At 42.6% G+C, this 23,592-nt stretch overlaps 1 protein-coding gene across 5 annotated transcripts in view; it reads left to right on the top strand.

The window, feature by feature from the left end:
- Positions 1–23,592, top strand: part of COBLL1 (cordon-bleu WH2 repeat protein like 1) — a 155,108-nt gene that overhangs the window by 119,767 nt on the left and 11,749 nt on the right. For all 5 annotated transcript variants that reach the window (XM_019480442.2, XM_019480445.2, XM_019480440.2 and 2 more), the window contains exons 7-10: positions 8,892–9,042; positions 9,456–9,530; positions 11,527–11,679; positions 20,574–20,835. In XM_019480442.2, coding sequence (XP_019335987.2) covers positions 8,892–9,042; positions 9,456–9,530; positions 11,527–11,679; positions 20,574–20,835 — 641 coding nt within the window. The remainder of the gene's footprint in view (positions 1–8,891; positions 9,043–9,455; positions 9,531–11,526; positions 11,680–20,573; positions 20,836–23,592) is intronic.

The raw sequence follows: 23,592 nt of genomic DNA on the forward strand, positions 1-23,592 counted from the left end.
TTTTCCAAGCTTCTCTGACAGCAGTGGCTGGAAACAAAAAAGAAACTTTTTTTTCTCTCAGACTGGACTATTGTGTTGCTTTTATTTTACCTATTTCAGAGTGGCATAACATTTCTTTAACGATGATTCTTGGTACTTTACGCTGGGGACAAAATTACAAGAGATGTCCTTTCACGCTCATGTTATGCTATTGGGTACTGGGATTTATTCACCACTTGTAGGACACAAGAGGTGACTAGTTTAGCTTTAATATTTAATGTTTACACAACAGCCTTTTTTGTTAAATCAGGATGGAAACAAAAGTGTTAGTTTCAAACATCAGGCCCCTATACTGTTAGTGTCAGTTTAACTGTAAAGCAGAATGGCTGTCGGCAGGAGTAGGTTTAGAACTGGCAATTGCAAGCCTTCTTTATTTGCTAATATATTTAAAGTTTAAGCAATGTCTCCCCTCCCCAAATCTAGATCTGGCCCAGGATGCAAAGCAAGTTTGACACCACTTAAGTTGAGTAAGGAGACTGATAAAGTGTAAAAATCAAAGCCTGGGACACATGACAGTTCCAACATATGATGGTGGCCCATGCATCAGCTGAGGATGCTGCAGTGATGATGACACGCAAAATATCTGGAGGGCAACCAGGGCTGTATCTACCTTTGTTCACCCTCCTGCCATGCAATCATCATGTCTACTGGGGTGGCCCAAGGACCTCACATTCTGTCAGGCTACTCTTCTCCACCCCCTCGCCCCACCCAAGCACATGCCCCCCCAAATTCTGGTAGGCTGTATGGGGCTGTGGGCCATATATTTGACACCTCTGCTTTACTTAATGTAAAGTGCTACATAAAAACATTCAGATGTCCAAGAACTTTTTTTTTTTTAGGTATACCATACTTTTTTCCCCCCTTCAGTTTAGTATCCTGGTTAATCATCATGCTTGCTTAAATATGGCTTGCTCACACACTTAAGTATTCTGTTCTAATAAACTGTGAGGTTGTAGATGCTTGTCTGCATCAGAACACCTATATTAATTTGAACAGATGACCTTTTCTTTGGCACATGTTTATCAAATTGCATAACTAAAGAAAAGTGATGTTCCTTCTTTAAAAAAAAAAAAGGGAAGTAGAGAAAAAGGAAAGTAGGATACTGTCCTAGTGTTGAAAGCATTTAAAACACCTCCAACAATAATTTCCCTTAAGTCACTGATATGGAGCGACTAAAATAACAAGGAAGCTTGAGTTCCGTCACTTGATGTGATGAAGTGCCATCGCACCAGAAGCTTGCTCACACATTCCTGCACCCAGAGTTTGAGTCACTTGCAGACAAGTAATGTCAGATTGCTTATAGGCACCAGAGTGAAGCTTAGGGAGATCTAGAATGGAATCACATTCCTCCAGGAGAGGATGTGCATGCCACCAGGAGGACAGCCGTAATTTGGCAACTGCAAAACGTAATCTGATTCACATGAAACAAATTGTTGCAAGTAGCAATATTTTATAAACTATTCAGAGGAGAGTCAATTTCACTAAATGTATACTACATGCCCTTTCTTTCAAAGAGGTTCAGGTTACCATGCTGTATACATAGTATAATTTTGGGAAGGAATCTTGAAGTCCTAGATCCTGAAATGTGACGCAACTAAACAACTCTTACTGTTAAATGAAATAAACGGAAATATAGCTCTTATAAGTAATCTGAGGAGAAAACATAAATATTAATTATAAATCAATCTCCTTGCTCATGTAGAGCCAAAAAGGTGACGTACACCTGGTGGAAGGGGGGGGTGGGGTGGGGGCGATCTCCAAAGAGGAGTATACCTCCACTGCTCGGGCCTGTGGGGGGGCTGTTAGGAAAGCTAAGGTGGACATAGAGCTAGGACTAGCGTCCAAGATCAAAGACAATAAGTCCTTTTTCAAATATATAGGGAGGATGAAGAAGGCACCGGGAAATGTGGGGCCCCTGCAAGATAAGCTGGGCAATCTGGTGGTTGCACCAGAGGAGAAGGCAGACCTCTTTAACAAATTCTTCACTTCCGTTTTCTTGTGCAGGGACCAGGACTCCCCCACTGTGATTCAAGATGGACTTGAGGGGAACGCCTCCAGACCTAAGGTTGAGGAGGACTGGGTTAGAGTGCTTCTGGAGGGGCTGGATGTGTTCAAATCAGCAGGTCCAGATGCTCTCCACCCCAGGATGTTGAGGGAGTTAATAGGGGTTATTGCAGGGCCCTTGGCACGGCTTTACAAGCGCTCGTGGTGCTCGGGCCAGGTGCTAGATGATTGGAAGATAGCCAATATGATCCCCATCTTTAAAAAAGGGAGGAGGGAGGACCCAGACAGCTATAGGCCCGTCAGTCTTACTTCAATCCTGGGGAAACTCTTTGAGAAGTTCATCAAGGAGCACATCTGTGATGGGCTGGCATCGGGGATGATGCTCAAGGGCAGCCAGCAGTTTCATTAGGGGCAGGTCATGTCAGGCCAACCTGATTGCCTTTTACGATCAGGTCACAAAAGCATTGGATGCAGGTGTCGCTGTGGATGTAGTCTTTCTGGACTTCAGCAAGGCCTTTGACACTGTTGACCACCCCATCCTCATTAAAAAACTAGGTGACTGTGGCATCAATGCCTACAGTCAGATGGATTGCAAATTGGCTGAAGGGTCGTACTCAGAGGGTGGTGGTGGACAGGTCATATTTGACCTGGGGGGAATTGGGCAGTGGAGTCCCCCAGGACTCGGTCCTTGGGCCCGCACTGTTCAATTTCTTTATCAGCAATTTTTGGATGACGGGGTGAAAAGCAACCTGTTTAAATCTACTGATGATACCAAAACTTGGGGTGAAGTGGGCACACTAGTAGGGAGGGAAAGACTGTAGCAAGACCTGGATAGGTTGCAGGGGTGGGCTAACAAAAACAGGATGCATTTCAATAGTGACAAGTGCAGGGTGCTGCACTTGGGCAGTATTAACCAGCAGCACACTTATAAGATGGGAAACTCCCTTCTTGAGAGCACGGAAGCAGAAAGGGATCTTGGAGTCATCATTGACTCCAAGATGAACATGGGCCAACAATGTGAGGTCACGGTCGGCAAGGCTAACTGTTGTGCATCTCAAGTAGGGCCAAGGAGGTGATCCTCCCCCTCTACGCGACACTGGTCAGGCCACAGCTGGAGTACTGTGTCCAGTTCTGGGCACCCCACTTCAAGAGGGATCTGGACAACATTGAGAGGGTCCAGAGGAGGGCCACCCACATGATCCAGACCCTACAGTGAGAAGCTATGGGACCTGAACCTGTTCAGCCTTCACAAGAGAAGGCTGAGGGGGGACCTGGTGACCGTCTATAAACTCATGAGGGGGGACCAGAAGGGTTTGGGGGAGACCTTGTTTCCTCTAGCACCCCCGAGAATAACAAGGAATAACAGCCACAAGTTGTTGGAGAGTAGATTTAGATTAGACATCCATAAGAACTACTTCCCTTGGAAGTTAGTTCCAGATCCTAGCTGCCCTAACTGTGAAGTGGTGCTGGCTCCTACCCTAGGGGTCTTTAAGAAGCGGCTTGATGCCTACCTGGCTGGGGTCATTTTGGCCCAGTTTTCCTCCTGCCCAGGCAGGGGGTCGGACTTGAAGATCTACAAGGTCCCTTCCAACCCTACTTCTATGATTCTATGCTACGGAAGGAAACAAATTGGTGGTATTATGGGGAGAGCTAAATGATGAAACTGGCAACTAATATGCCTTTGTGTCTGCACTACTTGTTATAGTTGCCTTAGGGATAGTTATCTATACAGGAACAGACGGATTCCTTAGCTGCAAGTGAATGAGCTGTAGTATGTTTTATTTTGCAATATTGCCCAAAATGTGATAATGTATTTCCAGCATATAGGAAATACCCTGACCTTGCCTAGATACTGGCAAACTGTTTTCTTTTCCTTCTGATTTGAACTCCCTGAAGCATTCTCTCCCTCAATGCTGTTTGAAACCCAGCAGAAGAGTCCAATGGTATTGCTAAAGAAGGTAGAGATATGATAATGTGGAAAGATGTGGATAATTCCTCTTGGGGGTCTACCACAAGATAATTAATTTTTAATGTCAGGATCTACCTATAGATTTTTCACTGTTTATCTAAAGCATGTTACCTGGCTGGCCATCTCCTTCCACTGACTGGTCACAGGTTATGGTTAGGAAGCTACATTGGAAATGAAATGAGAAGTGAAGATGAGAACCTCTCGAATATTTCAATCCTTAACTTGTACAGAACTAACAAAGCATTGACTTATTATTGGGTCTTGCTGTGACACATGAACAGATTGACATGTATTCTATAACATTGTCAGATACTTCTTTAATAACTTTATTTTAATTTTTTCCATCTGTTTTTAAATGCTATTTTTTTCACTTTGCAGCCTTTAATAAAAGAGCTGAAAACTCCTAATATTCATCTGCTGAATAATTCCTGAGAAAATCTGTTCACCACTTGAACCTTCTTCATAGGAACATTTAGTACTTGCTTGAAATCTATTTCTTGGATGCAACGAACAATAGATGTGAACATTTTAAGTCTTTTTAGGACCATTTTCCTACTGTACTAAGAACTCTCAGAAGGCCTGTATAAGCCCTCTTAGGCTAGGGACAGACATTACACACAAACCAGTTTAAGTGACCAGAAATTGGTTTAAACCTGTAACAGAATAGATGTTCAGTGCACATAAACCAGTTTCAAAATGGCTTAAACCAGTTTGAGATTAAACCTGATTGAATGTAGCATCAGACTTAACTGATTTGGCCCAAACTGGTTTATGCAATGTCTATCCCAGACCCCTTGCTGGTTTAAGATAAACCAGGCACCCTCAGCATCTCAGCATTCTCTCTTGGCTACGCGGGGCTCTCTGTTCCACAGCAGGGCTGGCCTCTCCCCTCTGATCCCTGGCTGTAGCTCCAGAGACTGTGGGCTGCTCCTGCCAGCCCTCCCACCACTCCCTGCTACGCAGGAATTCCCCCCTCTCCTCTGCCTTGCTTAGGAGGTGTTCATGTATTAAGATGTCTGTATATTAGCTAGCAGACCACATGCTGGCTACAATCCCTGCTGAATCAACGGGCAGAATTAACAGGTAGCTGGTAATATCCCTCTGTTTCCTTAATGGGGTGATTAAACACTCTTATCAATTCCCTGCTAGGCTAATCAGTGAGTCCTGCTGGGGCCTGGCCACACCCCCGTCAGCTCAGTTTTGTGGAAGGATGGGAGGGCTGCTCTAGTGCCCCCTGGCTTGTAGCCTAAGCCATTGCAGGCATGTTCCTGCATTTCTGGGATGTTGTACAGTTACAAAACTGATTTAGCCTAGCCAGGTTAGACTAACCTACAAAGAGTGAATCAATTCAGGCTCAGGCTTTCTGAATGTTTGTCCCTAGCCTTAGACTCCAGTGAAGAACTGCAGCATCATTTGTTTGTTTAGTATGCATGCACAAAACGTCACTGTACCAGCTTATTACTGGGGAGGGGAAGGTAGTGCAGATGAGGCTTGAAAGCCTGTGTTGACAGAAAGTGTGACATGAAAGTATTTGGAAAGCTATCTAATAGGCTATAGTAGCAGGCAAAGGTGGAAGAGACAGTAAAGAGGAGAGTTGTATGGCAACACCAAATGTAGTCCTTAAGCTAGGGAAGTGAACTGCAACTTTTTCTAGGCTCTGCATAAAATAGGAGCATGAACTGTGTGTGAAGTGAAATAAATACCACTGATTTTTCTTTCCAGCTAACTTAATTCAGTGCTTAAGGTAAGGGATGGGCAAATTTGAAGATGAGTAATTTATTTCTCCTGGTTCCTATTTAAATTGCCTTTTGTAAAAGAATGAGCTACAGCTCATTGCATCTATTCCACTTTGACAAATTTCAAATGTTTAACAAAGTTGAAAGTTGCATTTTGCATGTCAGGACAGATTACTCAAAGTATAAATAGAATTTATTGAAATATTGTTTTGTTATAGTTGTACAGATATTTTTTTTATCTCAAATTATGGCTCTTCAGTTTCAGAATTTCACTGTATTTTGAGATTCAGAGTGCACAGCTCTGTTTAGGATCTTTGTATACAAAAAAAAGGCTAATCTCCATGCCATTTAATGCCTTCTCTTTTTCCTTTTGGAAGAAATGGCATGTCAAATTTCATTGGAAACTTTGAATGGCAACATGGTGTTTTTACACAAATTTTCTTAAAGTGTTTTTTCTGTAGAAAGAACAGCTGGAATTAATCAGAGCACCAACTGGAAACTAAAAAAAATTTTCAATTAAATAAAATTAACCCTGAAATATTTCAGTAGTAAGAATGTTCATTCTAACTTTAATTATGGGAGGTGAGGTGTGGTAGCCTTTTGGCTTCCATTCTCCTACTTGAAACCAGAATGAGATCCATAGCCAGACTTCACTTCCCATCAAAGAACTGTACCAAGGATTCCCACTATGCACTGCCTTTTTACCAAAATGGGATACCTGTTGTGTTAGGCATAGTTGAGACTGAGGTCACTAGTTAGTAAAAAAAAAAAAAAGTGTTTGATGTGCAACTCCTACTGCCATGGCCTTTTAGAATCAAATGTTTTAATTTTTTTAATCAATACAACTTTCAATGGAAAATGTCAAAGAATATTAATGGTCTGGGTTCGGTTGGGTTTGGTTTTATTGGGGGCAGGGAGGGGTGTACTTTCCAGTTTTTACTAGTGACAGAGGAAGAACACTCTAACTCTTCTCAGAGGGGTAGTGTTACAGGTTATCTTTAAACCATTCTAAAATGTTACAGTGTGTTAAATAGTGCTGATAGCCCTCTAAGCATCTTAAAGTTATGCTGCTTTTGATGAGCATTCTCTTTGGTTACTTCATCTTCATGGAGCGGACTAACAATACCCTACCTTAAACAACTCAATCTGCAGTCATCCAGTATCCCAGGATGTATGTCTCCCAGCCGTGCTATCCCTGAAACACTTTCCACCCTCCCATATTCTACTGCCCAGGGGTGGTACTAGCCACAAGCTAACATCCCCACCTGCCCAGAATGAGCATGACTGCCAGTCCATATGGTACCACACAACTGATTTCCAAGGACCCCAGGAATCCTGGGCTGAGGGTCAGGCATACAACCTGCCTCCAAAAAGGTAAGCCGGGGGTGGGCAAAATATGGCCTGTGGGTTGGACCCGGCCCACCAGGCCCTTCTCTCAGGCCCACAGGGCCCCTAAACATTTTTATAAAATATTTATCTGCTCCTGGCTGCCTGTCAAAGATGACAGGAACCTGGAACAGTAGGGCCCAGGGGGAGCCTCAGCAGGAACACAGCAGCCCAGCCCAACCCGACCCCCAACCATTTCCCTGCCTTCGTGCCCCACACTGCTCCAGCACCATGTGGCTCCCAGCTGCATTGCAGGACTGGGGAGCACGGGACCACATTGGTACTGTGTGTGTATGGAGAGCATTTTGCACCATCCGTACTACTGGAAAAATATTCCTGCTGTCTATGAATCTTTCAACTTGGAAGGATCATCAGTAAAAGAATTTTGTGAGCCTGCTTATGCCAATTATACCTCTTGGTATTCTACTTTGTTGTCTCTTAATTGAAGCACAGGCAAGTCCTTGGAACAAAAATGACCCTAGGTCTGGCTCCTGTATGGATTTCTCTTTTTTTTTCTGCTATATGTCTGGGTGTTCTTAAGCCTTTCCAGAGGCATTGGGTGTTGGCTACAGCCAATGCTGGGGACTTCAGTTGAGGTGTGCTGATTCTCCTGCTATGAGCAAAGCCAGAGGTTCCAGTCTAGAGGGTCTTGCCCCTCTCAGGGTCGGATCAATTGCCATATTTGGCGTCAGAGGAATTTTACCCCATGGTCAGATTGGTACGGTCGGTGGAGGGTTTTGCCTTACTTTGTAATAGGGGTGTGACCCTCTACCTGGGACCTCTTCACCATATACTGGCAACATTTTATAGAAGCAGGACATTGGCTGTTGTAGTTTCCTTGCTTTATCTATGGCAAGTTAGGGTGTTTTGGTATTTGTTGCATTAAGAGTTTAGATTATGATTGTATGGAATGGTTTGGCTAGGGATGATCCTGTCTCAGGCAGGGGATAGTTGGACTAGATGACCTCTGGAGTTCCCTTCTAGCCCTACTTGTCTACGACTGACTCACCCAAAAATGGGTGGCAGTCCTACATAACATTATATGTTGTTGAATGGATAAGCAGTCAAATTTGCTACAAAAATGGACATCTGTAGCCAGGCTTGAAACATTTGTTGCTGCTGAGATCCTGAAAGTAATTACTCCAAAATGAGAAAATGCAAGATTTCTTTGGCATGAAGCTAACAGCTATTACAATGGCAAGCAAGGTTGTTGCAACTAGGTTTTTGAGATGCTTAAACAAATGAAGGGACGTTTTGTATTTATTACAAGTAGATAGAGAAGCATTCATATCGTTCTAATTGCTTATTCCACCTAGTTGGAACTTTTTAAGCGCTTTAGGTACATAGTGTTGTTATAGATGTTTTTCCACTCTTCAGACTCATCTGGTACAGCCTTGTTAAAAAGCCTGGGCAAACTTTCTACACATTTTGAGATGGGAAGAAACTTTTTTTTGGGGGGGGGGGATCATTATAATTTTGTGTATCTAGCATTCTGCAAAATTGCTGTGACCTTTCCTTATTCTCCCTCCCCAATACATACCCTTAGTAGTCTTTTAAAGATATTACTTGAAAGAATTATCAGAAAAAATTAACTGTTCCAATTGCAACAAATAGTGTATGTTGATTTGTTTATGTTTATCCAAGTATTCCTTGTAAATATCACTTTTTTGAGAGCGGTACTTAGATTTTTCTTGTCATTTCTCAAAATACTCTTGCTTTGTTTTCTTTCTCTCTTCCCTCACCCCCAACCCTCTTAGGGCCTGTCAACAGTAGGAATAGTGAGAACAGGTTCTCTGCAGCTTGGTGGCACATCTTCTGTTAACTCCTCCTTGAGAAGGACAAAGCGCAAAGCACCTTCCCCACCATCTAGAGTACCACAAGACCAAAGTGACCACAGTAATGAGACTGGTAATCTTTTTAAATTGTTTCTAATTTGGTAGAAATGAAAAGATGTTAGTAGGATACCTAGCCTAAATGTTTTTTTAAGATCTTGTTAAGGATGTTTTGAAGAGAGAGAAATTGATAAGTGGTATCTTCCTCCAAAACCTAATTTTTATCCAATATTAATTTGTAAAGTATTTTTAATAATTGAGATTAGGAAATCATTTTGGAATTAGGAAAACACTGTGGTATGATTTCAATCACATAAAGCAGTTGTTAAGGACAGGCTAGGAAATCAGTCATGGTTCAAGGTTTGTAGATTTGTATCATTGTACAGTATCATTGTAACAATGATACAAAACCTTTTAGCTTTTGCTTTAAAAAAGCTGAAAGATGGTGTTGAAATCATCTTCATGTTTTATTTTTAAATTTTGTTCCAGCATCAGAATCAGCTGATTCAATTCCTGCAGAAGGAATAATGGAAGAAATGGCAATAGAAGTGCTCTCTAAAGCAGGTATCAGTCACGTGTAGCTTTTTAAAAAAGTAATAAAAATTAGTCTACAAGAAATGCTGCAAGTGCTTCAATCTCATTGTTGTGTTGATTTAGGTCCTGGTTTAATTTAAAGATTTTACTTAAATGATTGATTAACAAAAATACATTTAAGTATTATTATACCATTCTAAAATACAGGTTTTGTCCTTTGCCCTACTATTTGTATTAGTTGGTGCATGTTATAGTAGAAAACAAAAAAACAAACCCCAAAATAATTTATTCTAGACTTTTCAACTATTTAAAAATATCTTTAAAAGGAAACTTTAAAAGGCTGAAGCCTAATCTCCTTTTAGGAACTTTAGTTTATTTTCCCCATATCTTGGTATGCATAAAATTTGGTGCAGATCTGAAGACTTATGCCTACATTTCCATTGGCTTATACTTTTACACGCTTTACAAATACAGATTGTAGCCACAGAAAGGTCATTCTTCTCTAAATCTGGCCTCCATCTTGCACTTTAATTTACTGGCTTTTGATAAAAGGTAGTGCCATTATTTATCCTTTTTCTTTGTATTTTGTTATATTATTAAATGGTGTTTGTATGGTACTTACCACAGCAGGGTTATAATCTGCGGCTCAAAAGCATGACTAATAAACAATAATAAAAATATTTGATAGAAAAAGACTAATTTATATCCATCAAGATGAGAGAAATGCAGTCATTGTGTGATGGACAGGATGGACTTTGAAAATACAGTGGGGCAGGATGGCAACTTATAGACTACCTTGTTCAGACAGGGGTGAGCTTTTGTAGGCTACAGCCAACTTTATTAGGCTATGTAGCCTATGAAAGTTAGTCTGTCTACAACAAGGGTTGGCAAACTTTTACCATTGTAGGCTGCTTTTTTTTATAAACCAACCCTTACCATGAGCCACAAAACTCTGCACCCCTCAATGATTAGGAGATGCTGCAGAGGAAATAGATGGAAAAAGGATAGGACTAGAATTCGGAAGGAATTTGATAGATTAGATAACATGATGAAATTCAACAAAGAAAAATGTAAGGTGCTACAAATGCACACACAGAAAATGGGAGATAGTTGGCTAAGCAGTACTTCTGGTGAGAAGTATCTTGGGTAGGTTTGATGAATCGTGGATTCTGTGACCCAGCAATGCAATGCAGTTGCCAAAAAAACAGATGCAGTTTTACACTATATTAACAGTGTGCAAGAAATGGGAGGTCATGGTACACTCCACATAGCTGATTAGGTTTCTGCAGGAGTGTGCAATTCTGGGTTCTGCATTTTAAGAATGAGGTGGAGAAATTAGAGAAGTTCCACAGGTAAGTAACAAATAGGGTTTGAAATACCAGGCATACAGGCTGAGATTTTTAGATGCATTTAGTTTGGGGGAAAGAAGATTAAAGGGGAGAGGTGGAATGTGATATCAGTTTCCAAATAGTTGAAAGGCTTTCATTAAGAAGGAAAACGACTGTTCTCCTTTGCCACAGAGCACAGGAGATGAAGTAATGGGTTTAAATTGCAAGAAAGCAGATTTAAATTAAACCTCAGAATAAACTTTTTTTTTTTTACTGTTAGGAGAGTGGAACAAGTTACCCAGAGAAGTTGTGGAATTTCCTTGATTTGGAGGCTTTAAGACACCAGATTCTCTGGGGTAATACAATTAGCTTAATTGAGCTAGTTAACTTAGGCTTACTTCCATGGGTGGAGTGGGGAGTGTTAACATGTTTTATCCAGCATACTTCACAGGTACTTAAAGCAGGGCAATGAGTGTAAATGTCCATAGGACAAAAAGCTTTCTTCCAGGAAAAACCCACAGGGTCTGTTCAGTTGCCTTCCTGTTCTGCTGTCTCTCTGGAGGCTCATGTTCACACGTAATTTAATTGCTTTTCATATTTTTAGCCACCTCTGTTTGCTGTCATTCTCCTGTTTTATTTTTTTCTAATTACAAATTATTGCATATTAACACATTTTATTATTTCTAAATTGCTCTTAGGTAATGTAGCTGATAGGACCAGGCCCACTGTGTCATCATGTGCCTCTCAGTCCTCTGAGCCTGCCAGTCAAAACACTCTTCAGCAACTGACAGATGAAACTAACCTTCCTGGTAACACTTGCATTCCTGATGCATCTGAAATGCCTTTTAAATGTAGGTTTTATTATCTTCCCTTAGACTGGTTTGAGGATAATTTTGAACTTAATGAGTTCTTGAAGTTCTTGCTGCTTATGCAACGACCCTAGGGAATCAGTTATGTCCTACCATGAATCTCTCTTTCTTTCTAAATGTTTAACAGGGAGGAAAGCATAATAATGCATCCATCTATAGAGTCAATGACTTCTAAGAGAAGGAGAATTATATATTTCAAGTTTGTCAACAGTATGCTTCCATTTTAGGATTCTTGACCTAAGCTTGGTTTTCTAGAATTCATATAGTATGAGTGAATGAGGATATTAGATCTATGAACTTAATGGAATAATTGGCTCTTTGTTATTCACATGTTCTAAGAAACTGCCTAGGATAGATTTTTGTTTCCTTGTTCCTTTTTCTTTTTAAATAATTCAAGGTGGGGTAGAGTGACTTTTATCAAACAATTCTCTTGCATCATTTAGCTAAAGCTCTTTTTGCAGAGCATTCCACAGGCAAGCCGTCCTGGATATAAATGCTTCAAAGCTTGTTTATTTGTGTTCTTTCTGCATTTTCCTGTGCACAGTATCTTAGTGCACAGATGTCAGATGTATATCTGGCTGACCACATTCAGCCCACAGAGGTGGGTCATCTGGCCCATGGGGCTTTACACTGAGGTTGCCAGCAGCCAGAAAGTTAAGTGCCACTGCTCAACCATGTTGCTATGGCTGCTAAAACCACCAGGCATTTTCATACATGCTCTAAGGGTGGAGGTTGGGGGGGGCGCTTTAATTAAAAAGTGCTTTCAACATCTCATGTATCATCCATTAAAACTCCCACCACCATTCTGAAGCATGGGGATGCTGATACACAAGGCACGAAGGCTGCTGGAGGCATGCTAACGGCACACTCTAGCAGACTTGATTTAATTGAGTCTGCTTTGACATGCTGTAATTACAGCATGCCTAGGGTTACCATGCAGCACCCGGATTTTCCCAGGCATGCCCTCTTTTGGCCCCTTGTACTGCATCTGGGTGGGTTTTTAAAATAAGAGCAAGCGTCCAGGTTTTTTGCTATTCCTCTGCTCTCCAGGCCTGGCTGCTTGGGGCTGGGAGCACTGGGCAAGGTGACTGGCTGTTGGGGATCACATGCTCCCTGTGCAGACCCTGGCAAACCAGGTAAAGTGTGTGTGAGTGAAGGGTGCATGTGCAACACAAGAGCTGCTTGGGCAGCAGGGCTGGGGAGCAGGGGTCTGTGGGTTGGAGGGGCACCAGCAGAGGTAGGGGAAGGGACTGTGGGTCCAGAGTGCGGGGCACTGGCAGCACTGGGAGGGGCAGGGGGCTATGGGTCAGGAGTGCTGGCAGGGCTGGGGGAGCAGGGGCTTAGGAGTGTGAGGGGCAGAAGCAGGGCATGGGCATATCACTGCCCCCCTCCTCTTCCCCCTCCCAGGAGTCCTTTTTTTGATGCTGGAAATATGGTAGTCCTAGATGTCAGAGCAGCCTTCCTGCAGGCACCCACAGTATCAACATGGCTAGCACATAGGGGTTGAACACCACTACAGAATTTGCTCGTCTAAAATCTGTGGCATTCATCCCCTGCCTTCTTGCCATGCTCATACTGTGGCTCTTGGCAGCAATGACTCTTGGGGCTGAGCTATGGTGACATTAACTTCTTGGCTGCTGGTGATCTAGGCCCTGCCCGTGAGGCCAAATTACTCTGACACACGTGTCTAATAGGGCTGTGCGAAGCTTTAGTAGCTGATTTGATTCGAAAGACATTTGGCCTGCTTCAGGGACCAAATCTCTGAATACAAATCGAATTGGGAGACGCAAGTAAAACCTCCGAATCAAGTTAAAAAAGCTTTGGAAAAAGATTTGGCCGATTTGGAGATTTGGCCATAGACTAAGCGGGCAGCTGATAGCTGCCTCCAGCTGGTAAGTCTGTTGGGGTTGGAGGAGGGGGGAGCGAGGGATTGGGGCTGGGATGAGCTGCCCGGCTGGGGCATGGGGGGCTGCATTACTTGGGGAGGGGGGCAGGGGGAGCGCAGGATGTGGGTGCGGCAGTGCTGGGAGTGGAGACTTTGCCCTGCTGCTGCTTGCCCATGGGGGCTGGATGCAGGTGTGGCTTGCTCCAGGCAGAAGGGGGCAAGCAGCAGCAGAGCAGAGCCCCTACTCCAGCACTGCTGAGCCCACATTCTGCACCCTCTGTGCTGGCTGGCAAGCAGCAGCAGGACAGCACTAGGAGTCAGCACTAGCCCTGCTCCCAGCACCAATGCAGGCAGGGCAGCACTAGGAGTGGGGCTATGCCCTGCTGCTGCCCAGAGCAAGCCGATCCTGCATTGCACCCCCTCCTCAGTGGCTGAGCAAGGTTTGGCAGGGTACCATGCACTGCCTGAGAGTTGGGGTGCCTCTATCTGTCAGCCAGAGCTCCCGGTTCAATTTTCCAGCTCTCTGGTCATTCCCCCAGCTCTGCATGTGGGGTTTCAGCAGGCTGCTGCTGCCACCTGGAGAAATAGCCACCATCACCAGCGGGCTGTGACAGCCTGCTGTCATTCCACATCATCCAGGGGCCCATGTCCCCCAGGAAGAGCTGGAGGAAGTGATCAGAGAGCTGTGGGAAAGACTGGGGAGCTGGGGAATCGAACTAGGAGCTGGGGGAATGTTATGGTACCTAAACATTCCCCCAGCTCCTGGTTCAATTCACCTGGGAGCTGGGGCAACTCCACATGTCAGCCGGAGCCTGGCAGCACTCAGCCCCAGCTCCCAGGCAGCATGCGGTGCCAAGCCACACTGCTCCTGCACCATGGGGCAGCTGCTGCGTGGGTGCCAAGCATGGGGGTCACAATCCCCACTGCCCCATGCTGTACGGGGAGGAGACTGCCACGAGTTCCCAGAGGCCCCAATTGCCACTCCTGCAGCCAGTAAGTGTGGGTCTTTTTAAAGTGCTGGGAGGCTGGGGCCGGGCAGGGGATGGGGCGGGCAGATCAGCCATGGGGGCTTCTCCTGCGGCTCTCCCCAGCCGATCCAAATCACGAAATCTCTCCAAATCTGCACCGAATCTCCTGAAGCTGATTCAGCTGAATCAATTTAGGACAGTGATCAAATCTCTGAATTGAATTACTGTCCTCCAAATCGAATACTTCCCTATTTGCATGGGCCTACTGTCTAAGGGGAAGTGCAACTGTCCTTGGGTCACACAATGAATGGGTCCTAGTCCACTGATGGCCCAATACGTTGAGTTGGCAGTAAAAGCAGATTGTGAGCCAGAGGGGGATGTAGGGCAATGGGCAATGTGCTGAAGATGACACTTCCCACTGAAAACATGCATTCTGTATTTTGCCTAAATTGGCATCTCTTCATTGTTTCCTTCTTCAGCCTCTTACAATAATCCATGCTAGAGGTGATGAATTTTGGACTATCATAAGAAGCTTATTCACTCGCATGGGATGCAGTGTAATAAGTGTAACCCTGGACATGACACTACGTGTGCCCTCACCTAAACAGTGAGATCCTGGGGTACCTGGTAACCAGTAGCCCTGTCCAGCCCCCCCGGGAAGCTGCTGCATGGTCCCCAAGTGGAGAGCCTCCCCTTACAAGCAAACACCCGCACAGTCAGTTATAAAACTATTTACAAGAATTAGTTATTTACAACATAACAAGTAACCAATAAATTAAACACATGGATATACCAACTAATAAAACCTCAAGAACTTATTTACACAGTCTCTCACTTGCAGATGGTGTACTAGGGATCCTGTGTGCACTGCCCCTGGCAGGGTGTCTCAGGGAGCAGAACTGTCTTTGTCCCTGCGCAGGGTCTGTGGGCGCTCTCTGGTGCTGGTGTCCCACTCCGTGCTCCAGAGGTCTCCAGGCAGCAGGTGGCGGCTCCTCCTCTGCAGTCCCTGCAAGGCAGCCTCCCCCTGCCTCTGACCCCCCTTCCCTGGCTCAGCAGGGAGCAGTGTTGTAGTGCAGGGAGCAGTGTTCAGCAGGGCTGCAGGCTGTAGCAGCTATCCTGCCCCACACAGCCTCACAGCCCCAGCAAACACAGCCCCTCCCTGGGCCTTGCCTGCCCTGGGGCCCCTCACCCACCAGGGAAAACAGGGCAGTCTCCAGCAGTCTCCCCCAGGCTCTGCTGTGCTCACCCAGCCACACCAGGCTGCAGGCAGGTCTTCCCAGGCTCAGAGTCTCCACACAAGCAGCCTCTCTCTGGTCCTGCTGCTGCAGTGCTCCAGGCTGGAGAGAGGAACTGGATACTGTATCACTCCCGGTGCAGCCTCTGCTGCTGCTTCTGCAGGGCTCTGCCAGGGGCTCTCCGAGGGACCACTGTATTGAGACTCTCTCTCTCCAGTCTCCAGCCTGTCCCTCAGCCCCTCTCTCTCTCTCTCTCTTGTTCCCCCCCAGCGGAAAAACTGCTCCCCCCCTTTTATCCAAGCCTCTCAGCCAGTCCCAGGCCAGGGGCCTTCCCGGGCTTTTTCTAACGGCTCTATTTCAAAACTTTGCTAGAGTTATGTCACCCCTCCTACTTCCAACAGGGCTGCCTCCAAACCGCTTCACTTGCCCTCAGAGCCTACAGTGTCCCTGCTGGGACAAACTGTCTCCCCCTGCAGGGCAGCCCTTCCCATTCTTTCAGGTGGGTGCATTTTTTTTTTTTTTTTTTTTTTTTTTTTTTTTTTTTTTTTTTAATGCTGCTACATAAGAAAGAGGTATACTTTGACATCACTGAAACATATTCAGGACTGGCATCCCAAATCTTTATGCTGCTTTGAATGGGGAAGCAGTCTTTACAACGTCTTGCCTAGTTACAAGAATGTCCCATGGTTATCTCTACCATTTGGTTGACTGTCAAAAACTGCAGGCAGGTACAGTAGTGGACCTTAACCATAGCTCAGCTGAAGGAAATGGAAAAATTGCAATCAACTTCAATAAGCACTGTTGAGCACTGAGATGAGATCTTGACTGAGTGAGGGTATCACCTTTGTGCTGCTTGTGATTCCTGTCTTATTTGGAAGCCCCACTGCAATACGTTCAAGATATTGGGGGAAAAAACATTTGATGAAGCTCCATTGTTATTGCTTTCTCTTCAGCTACAACTGCACTCTGGCAGCAGACCTACTGTTTCTTGTGGTTCTACAACTACCTACTCTGCTGTGGGATTGTTTTCCAAGATATAATCCTCTATATAATATGCTTATCTTAGTTTATATCTCAATTAAGTAACATGTTTTGGGTTACTATAAAATACTGTACTAGCTAGTGGTTCCATTCATTTAATGTACCATGGCTTCTGATCCACTATTACTATAGGACTGGAGTTTTGGAGGGAGAAGGTGGTTTGTTTTAATTTGGGGGGCTATGCCTATTCAAAGCTGTATGAACTGTTGTTATATTCTGAACTATAGTACATAAAATGGTTGCTATTTAAATTTATTCACTTAATAAAGTAGCAGTGCAATGTATTTACAGCATAAATGCCAATTGTGTAAAAATTTGCTAAATTCCTTCTTATGTTCCTAAAAGTAAAGTCTCAGATTGCTTCCATGAGCAATTATAGTAGTATTATTTCATATACTTTGGGATATGATAGCATTTCATAATATAAAAATATACGCTCTGGGATAAAAGTCCTTAAAGATTTACATTTACTAGAGCACTGCAAGTTTAATATAGAAAGTTTTGGGTTCTAAACCAACAAATGATTATCTTTTCTTTCCTCTATTTTAATCTACTGGGTGCCATTCAGCCACTCCTTACTGGTTTAGAGGCAATAAGTAAATAAACCTATGTTGATTGACTTTAACAGTTGCTCTCTCCCTCCCTGCAAAAAAGTAAAACTCCAAACAAACAGAAAAAACCCTCTGACTTTTGTAAAATAGTTTCCAAGAAGACATTTTAAGGTCTTTTAGGTATTAGATCAATAGCCAATGGACTGAAAAGGATTTCCATGATAAATTATAATGGGTGAATGAAGAGAGATGCATCAGGCTTTTTGTTTCTAACATGACATACAGGGAAGAGGTGTTTTATTATTATCTACTGTGTAATTGTACTCTTATTGATCCACTTGACTGTAATGTCATTAAAGCAGATTTACCTTTTAGATTTATTGATCTTCCAACTAGAAATTCAAGTTGATGTTCGCTCACTGTTGCCAGCTGGAAAGAAACATTTGTCAAAACATCATGGGCTAATATTTGTTCTAGTGACTAATATACACACGTACAAATCCGTTTCATCTGTCCTGTTTTCCAGAGAGCCTTAATGAACAGAAAAATAACTCTAAGCAAGGTTTATCTAATTGTGTGTGCATGTGTACTCAACTTGCATGAGATAGAAACAGGGTTTTTGTTTTTAATTGTGTAGGAATGCACTCTCTCAATTATTACATGTCAAAAACAAACCTACAAAGTGAGGTATTTGAGAGGGGAAAAGTCAGAAAATCTGAACTGACATTCCAGCCAATAGTACTACATGGATGTACTGAAGAATACATGATTTGGATATTGATGGTAATTCATCATCAGGGATCCTGGTTTTCTTTGATTTAAAACAAATCCCCAATATTTGGATTTAAAAAGTAACCAAAAATCCATGTTTTTCTGTGATTTAAAATGAAATGCCAGAGCGAAAGACAAAAAATCCATGGTGGAGGTGGTGATATCATGACAAGAAGCTGCTTATTCATGCAGATGTGACTGTAATAAGAAAGAGGTATACTTTGGCATCATTAAAACCACATTCAGCACTGGCATCCCAAATGTTTATGCTGCTTTGAATAGGGAAGCAGTCTTTACAGCATCCTGCCTAGTTGTAAGGATTTCCCATTCATATATGTCACATTTCATTTTAATGACAGAAAACATGTGGATTTTGGATTACTTTTTTAATCCAAAAACCAGGGATTTTTTTTATCTGAGAGAACTAGAATCCCTGTTCATCGTTCTCTTTATATACCTATATTGCTACTGCCATGAAAAACTGCTATTTGAAGCTGGGATCCAGGCAAGGCAGAGGTTATGCTGGTGAGCAAAGGGAACCATTTTGAAATGTTGGCAACTATAACGGGGTGGTGTTGTTTGGGGGTACACATCCATAATTGATCGAGTCTGCACATAATTCAGGAGTGTTCTTGGATTATTCTTTGATACTGTATTCTCACTTGGCAACATCAGCAAATAAAGCTTTCTGCTCATTTTGATTAGCCAGGAGTCTCTATCACATCTTGACACATGCTAACCTACCTCTAAAAGATCACTTAAAACTATGATAAAGATGCACAATAGGCCTTTTTTAAACCCAGAGTTGAAATTCATGGCTGCAAGAGACAGCTGCCTAGGAAATTTGTTTCACAACTGCAGAACAAACTCCTACTGGACCTCAATTTCATCCTACATTTGGTTGCATTCAATAACATATGCAAAGTACAGTTCTTTGACCGTGCCTTCTGTAATGCTTGTGTGTGGGGGGTGGGAGGGGGAGGGAGAGGGGGGGGTGTACTACAAAATTCTTTACCAGAAAAAACTTCTATACCATATACTCAATTCTCCCTATCAAGAGAAGCCAAGAGAAGATGTCACAGGTGTCACACAGCTTAATGTGTGATTATGAGGCACTAATGTATTGGTGATATACTAGAACTCCTTCATGTGGCTCTGTGACCCCTGTGATTACCCAGACTGAGTTACTGCTACAATGACTATTTGATATGAGAGAAGCTTTTACTATTAGTTTTATACTTGCTACTTCTACTTTTGAATTTTTCCTAGGGGTCAGCTTAAACTCTTATTGTAGGCTTAACCTTTCCACACCTGTGTAATATTTTACACTTCTCTAAAAATACTAGATGCAAGCTATTCATCCTGTATCCTAAGAAGACTGCTTATAGAAAAAGAGAAATTTGTGATTTCTCTTCATCTTTAACAAACGTTCTTTGACCTGCATTTCTAGCACAGTTCACATTTTACTTGATTGCAGATGCTATTTGGTCACTGTTCTTATTCTTTTATCTTCACTTGCAAATTAACTGAAAAGCTCTTTCAGAAAATTTTGGAATAAAGACGGTTTGTTTGTCTATTATTATGAGGGAGGCCTTCTGTGGAAATAACTCTGGAACAATAATAGACATGGTGTAAGTGTATCAGAGATACCTAAACTAGTTCTGGTACCATTCGTTATATAGTCACATTACCAAGGCTGTCCACTCTTCCAGTAGAGCCAGTTAATTTATTTCACTTTAGTTGAAGTAAAGCATTAAGGTAGTTAAACTTAACATCATGTAATATTACATTGTTGAATTCTATTTATAATTTGTAACTACCTAACATTATGCATCTCCAGCATTTTTGTTAGCTACATTTTGATACACTTAAAGTATTGTAGCAAAGCCTTGTTAATGGTAGGCAAGATGCCTTTCATATGAGTGGCAAATATCTTGTTGATTTGATTAGGGTTAATTTTGTTCTGTATTACCTGACACATTGGTTTTGTTCTGAAAAACTACACATTTTCTGGTAAATCACTTAATTCCGTATTCAGCTTTAAAAATAGCTATATTATGCTTACCAGATCTCCGTCCTTTCTAGAAAAGTGCATTCCCAAATACTACCGATTTTTTTTATTTATTTATTTTAAATAATCCTGTTTTCCATATTTACCAACTGAATTTCTGCATAGGGGTTACAAGCTTAAAGCAATTTGTACAACAGTTATTGGATTCTTCCTATTGTTATGACTATGCGAGTGAGAGGACTACATAAACCCTTAACATTTTTAAACATCAAATCAATTTTTCATTTAACATCCTGTCTACATTTTGAAGAAAATGTTTCTCACTTTTCTCTCTCAATTCTAGCCATTCCAACTGACTTTTTGTCCCTTAACATTTACAATGAGTGCTGTGATTTTTGTTTACTTTGAGTATAGCTGGACTTGGCCCTGAATATAGCCTGGATGAGATTGATGAAAAGGAAGAGATGAGTTTGTACAAAAAGGAAAGTGAAAGCGCAGATGCCTTTCCTAGGATGCAAGAGGTTACTGGCTCCTTCATCGCTACTGATGGAGATGTACCACTAGATACTGAAAAAAAGGATCCTGCTTCATCAGCTTCAATTTCTGGCAGTGCTTCTATAGATAACTCTCAAATCTCCAAGGAAGAAAAACAAGAAAATATGAGCACAGATGGCAAGTAAGTATTCTGTCAGAAAGAAAGAGGGAGGGTGGAGGACAAATAAACAAAATGCTGAGTGTTGTTTCACTGCAAAAGAACAGAACAGAATAGAGACTTCTAAGAGTGGAGCATGGGATTAATTCTCAGTGCAGTACTCTTCTAGTGCAGATAGCCAGCTAATTAGTTAAATGTATTAAAAAAACAGGCAGCTCTTCAGATTACCCAGTGTATACCTCTTTTTCATTAACAAAAAAGAGTTTCCATTTTGCATAATACTGATGAACTGCAGTATAATAATCTTGTTTCTGTGATTTTTAAAATTAAAATGTGGATTTTGGGTTACTTTTTTAAATCCAAAAATTGGGGATTTTTTTTTTTTAATCCAAGAAAACTGTGATTCCCTGGTCATAGTTTCACAGTAGCTAGGGTCAGGAGGGACCTGAACAGATCATCTAGTCTGACCCCCTGCCACAGGCAGGAATGAATGCTGGGTTCACAAGACCCCAGACAGGTGACCATCTAACCTCTTTTTGAGTTACCCAAGGTAGGGGCAAGGACCATTTCCCTAGGAAGTTGGTTCCAGATTCTGGTCACCCTAACTGTAAAATATTGCCTCCTGATCTCTAACTTAATCCTATTCTCCATTAGCTTATTACCATCGTTCCTCGTCACCCCAGGTGGTGCTGGGGAGAATAGGCTCTTCCTATTTGCTGTTGATCTCCCCTGACGAGTTTGTAGGTGGCCATCAGGTCCCCCCATAGCCTCCGCTTGTCGAGGCTGAGCAGGTTCAGGTCCCTCAGTCTCTCCTCATAGGGCCTGTCCTGCTGCCCTCCCACCAAATGGGTGGCCCTCCTCTGAACTCTCTCCAGGCTGGCCACATCCCTTTTGAAGTGCGGTGCCCAGTACTGGATGCAGTACTCCAACTGCAGCCTGACTAATGTCACATAGAGGGGGAGTATCACCTCTCTGAACTGGCTTGAGATGCATTTTTAGACGTATGACAAGGTATGGCTGGCCTTGCTGGCTGCGATCTGGCATTGGCAACTCATGTTCATGTTGGAGTCAATAATGACTCCAAGATCCCTTTCTGCCTCTGTGCTTTCAAGAGGGGAACTCCCCAGCCTGTATGTATGTATGCTGTGGATTCCTTCTCCCAAGGTGCAGCACCCTGCATTTGTCTACGTTGAACTCCATTCTGTTCTCATTTGCCCACTTTTGTAGTCTGTCTAAATCTAGTTGCAGCCTCTCTCCCCCTTCAAGTGTGTCCACCTCGCCCCACATCTTAGTGTCATCAGCAAACTTGGACAACGTGCTTTCAACCCCCTTGTCCAAGTCGCTGATGAAGATGTTAAACAGTGTGGGCCCGAGGACCGAGCTCTGGGGTACCCAACTGCTCACATCTCACCAGGATGAGTATGACCTGTCCACCACTACTCTGGGTGCGCCCCGTCAGCCAATTTTTTACCCATCCAACTGTGTAGGCATCAATGCCACAGCTGCCTAATTTATTCATTACAAAAAATAGGCATAATTTGGAGTATAGCGCAACTGAACCATGTGTCCTTCTATGTGGAATAACTAGTTGTCCTAACAGTGCAGGTTTCTAGCCCTGTTTCACTGACAAAACAATGTCGAGAGGCCAGATGGAGGCTTAGGACCTTTGAAATAAAGTTTTTTAACTACGTTTTTAGTAATCCCCCCTCCTTCCCCCCCCCCGAGCCTCTACAATGCAGTAGTATTCCATAAGTATTTTCTCTGTGTCTTTTGGAAGAAAACAACTTTTATAAATTAAAGTTCTATCAGTTATTCTCACACTTCAGCTTGCTGTGAACGTTTGTTTTGATCCAGTTGGACAGCAAAAAAAAAAAAAAAAAAAAAATTAAGTTAATATGAAAGCTTTGAGTCTTCACCAAGCTGCTTTATGCTTTTTATTTCTTACTAGCACTGCCCTTGCTGCTGTCCAGGCAATAGAACATACAGGATCCTTCCCTGATTAATTTATAGTTTAGATTAAACACAGTTCTCAGGTGCCAATGCTTTAAGTTTTGAGGTGGGAATCCTCTTTCTGTCATTATTGAAACTGTTTGAAGGAATTTATATATCAAAGTAAGGTTTAAATCAGGAAATCTAATCAATTAGAACTTAATTGGAAATATGCACTACAAAATTCATTACTATATAATTTGGTGGTATATGTATATATAACATAAATCTAAAAATGTGATTCTGGTTTGTTCAGTTTTTCTCTAAAGCAGCATACTCAATATATCTTGTAGTGGCCAACATCCAGGAATAGTGCAAATGTTTAAACATAAGACATGCTATACAGGGTCATCTGTCCAGTCCCCAAAAGTGGCAGAAGTGGGTGCCATAGAGGGAGAGCATTAAACCAGATATATTTAGAGTGATCTATTCTGCGTTCAATATACCTACTAGTATGTTTGGTACATCAGCAGAAGAATGAGCATTTTGAGTTCAATCCTGTGAGATGCAGAACACCTAAGGGATCTCAGTGGACATTTGTAACCTAATAATGAAGCATTTTTCAGAGCTTATGAATTAGGAGGGTGGGAAGTATGAGGGATAGGTTCACACAGTGCTTCACTAAAAATGAGGCTACATGTGTTCTGTGGTATGTAAAGCATTTCCTCTCAATTTTTAATTACTCCTGTTGAATTTTCCAGTGTTTGGCAGAAAGCTTTGAAAATTTTTGTCCATCTGTCTTTAGAGAATATTGCCAGTTCTCTGGCATCTTTTTTTGTTTACTGAAATGAG

This window comes from Alligator mississippiensis, chromosome 4, assembly GCF_030867095.1.
Source record: "Alligator mississippiensis isolate rAllMis1 chromosome 4, rAllMis1, whole genome shotgun sequence".
NCBI classification, from domain to species: Eukaryota; Metazoa; Chordata; order Crocodylia; family Alligatoridae; genus Alligator; species Alligator mississippiensis.